A 2125-nucleotide genomic window follows, 5' to 3' on the forward strand; every position below is an offset into this window, starting at 1 on the left:
TTACGTGTTACTTTAATGTGGGCAAGAGCCTGGACTTTCTCCCTTTGACCAACGAATGAATTTATTGGTAAGCGATGATTCATGAGAATACAATGACCAGTAAAAGACGACCAATCCCTTCATTCTTTCCAATTTTGTCAATAAATTAAGCCGCTTTCTCTTACCACCGGAGAACCCTACTCCTCAATACCTTCCCATTCTACAATTTTTAATTTTCAGCTTCTTCTTCCTCCTAACATTGCATCGTTTTTTTTATCAATCTTTTTAACCATTGTCTTCTCTCTTTTCATGGATGATATTGAAGTTCCTAAGTATTTCGTCTGCCCCATTTCTTTGCAAATCATGAAAGACCCAGTGACAGCCATAACCGGCATCACCTATGATCGAGAGAGCATTGAGCAATGGCTACTCAAGGGCAAAAACACCAGCTGTCCAGTCACCCAACAGCCTTTGCCTAGAGACTCTGATTTAACGCCTAACCATACGCTGCGTCGTTTGATCCAAGCCTGGTGCACTGAGAATGCTTCGCTTGGCGTCGACCGGATTCCTACCCCTAAACCTTCCGTTGATAAGTTCCATTTCCGTAAACTCATCAAAGAGCTCGATAAACATCCTGATTCGAAGATGGAGGCTCTGAGAGAATTGGATTTGTTGGCCGCCAAGAATGAAAGAAACAGGAAGTATATGGTGGAGGCTGGGGTGCCTAAAGCTATGCTATCGTTTATTGTAAATTGTTTCAAGGAAGACTGCGTCAATGGCCTGGAAGAAGCCCTAAGCGTACTCTCTTTAATTCGTATTCCATCGGCTGAAGCAAATTTGTCTCTTAATGAAAAAGATGAGATTATCAAATCACTGATTTGGGTATTAGGATGTGAATCCAAAACCCAAGTTACGGTTAAATCCCATGCCGCTTTGGTATTGAAAACAATCATTGAAACAGCCAGTTCTATTTTACTGGAAAGATTAGAACCTCAGTTCTTTGAGACTGCTGTTGGAGTTTTAACACAACGCAGCAGGGTCACTCAACAGGGAATGAATGCAGCTTTGCATGTTTTATTAGATGTTTGTCCCTGGGGAAGAAATCGGTTAATGATGGTTGAATCAGGAGCAGTTTCTGCGCTTATCGAGCTTGAATTGGGATCACCCGAAAGGAGAACCACCGAGCTTATTCTGGGAATACTCTTCCATCTGTGTTCTTGTGCAGATGGGAGAGCTGAGTTTCTTAGCCATAAAGGCGGCGTCGCGGTGGTGACAAAGAGGATCATGAGAGTTTCTCCAACGGCCGATGATCGAGCCGTGCTGATCCTTTCGTTGATAAGCAAGTTCTCTGCCACGAATTTGGTTCTTCATGAAATGTTGGAGGTCGGTACTGTAACGAAGCTTTGCATGTTGCTGCAAGGTGACGGTGCAACATATTTGAAGGACAAAGCTATGGAGATCCTTAGATCGCATTCTGATGAGTGGCAAAAATTCCGTTGCATCAATATAACTCTCTTGACAAGGTATATTAAATGAATTCAATAAAATTCTATGCATTATTTACTTTTCTTTTCTAAAAGAACATGTAATTGACAACTACTATATTCACGAAGAATGGTCACAACTGTTTTTATGCACATTATTTTATTGAGCATGTCTGTAGTTAATCGTCACTATTGGTTCTGAATTTATGTACTTCGTTTTTATTTTGGTTTATAACTTGTTTATGAGAAAATTAACCACTATAATGGGATCTAATTAATTAAATAATTTTGGTAAGGAGAAATCAATTATGTATCATGGATGATTTTTATTACTACTTATATATTCATCTACCAACTCATGCTATTTCTCTGATGCATGAAACCTTGAAGCAACTAGAAGAATCATACATATATATGGAATCAAAAACAGAAAACTCACGACTTTCAATCCTTATACTTTCTTTGATGTTTTATGATAATTCGGGAGAAATTAGGGATTTAAATTGAAGAAATATATATATGTGAGTAGTTACTTATTTAGTATTGCTGATGCTTGACTGATGAAATATGACGAATTTCCAAGTTTTGGGAATGACATTGATAATTATATCCTGGCAAGAATAGGCATGGAAATCATTTTTATCATATGGGAAGAATATTAA

General features: G+C 38.4%; 1 protein-coding gene across 1 annotated transcript; it reads left to right on the plus strand.

Annotated features, from left to right (window-relative positions):
- LOC18598411 (E3 ubiquitin-protein ligase PUB24) lies at positions 280 to 1595 on the plus strand. The gene has a single exon (XM_018121248.1). The coding sequence runs from the start codon at positions 289 to 291 to the stop codon at positions 1513 to 1515; it is 1227 nt and encodes a 408-aa protein (XP_017976737.1). The 5' UTR covers positions 280 to 288; the 3' UTR covers positions 1516 to 1595.

This window comes from Theobroma cacao, chromosome 5 (assembly GCF_000208745.1).
Source record: "Theobroma cacao cultivar B97-61/B2 chromosome 5, Criollo_cocoa_genome_V2, whole genome shotgun sequence".
In the NCBI taxonomy this organism is placed as follows: Eukaryota; Viridiplantae; Streptophyta; class Magnoliopsida; order Malvales; family Malvaceae; genus Theobroma; species Theobroma cacao.

Excerpts from the sequence above, each read along its gene's own strand:
- LOC18598411 (XM_018121248.1), top strand. The coding sequence starts at position 289 with ATGGATGATATTGAAGTTCCTAAGTATTTCGTCTGCCCCATTTCTTTG.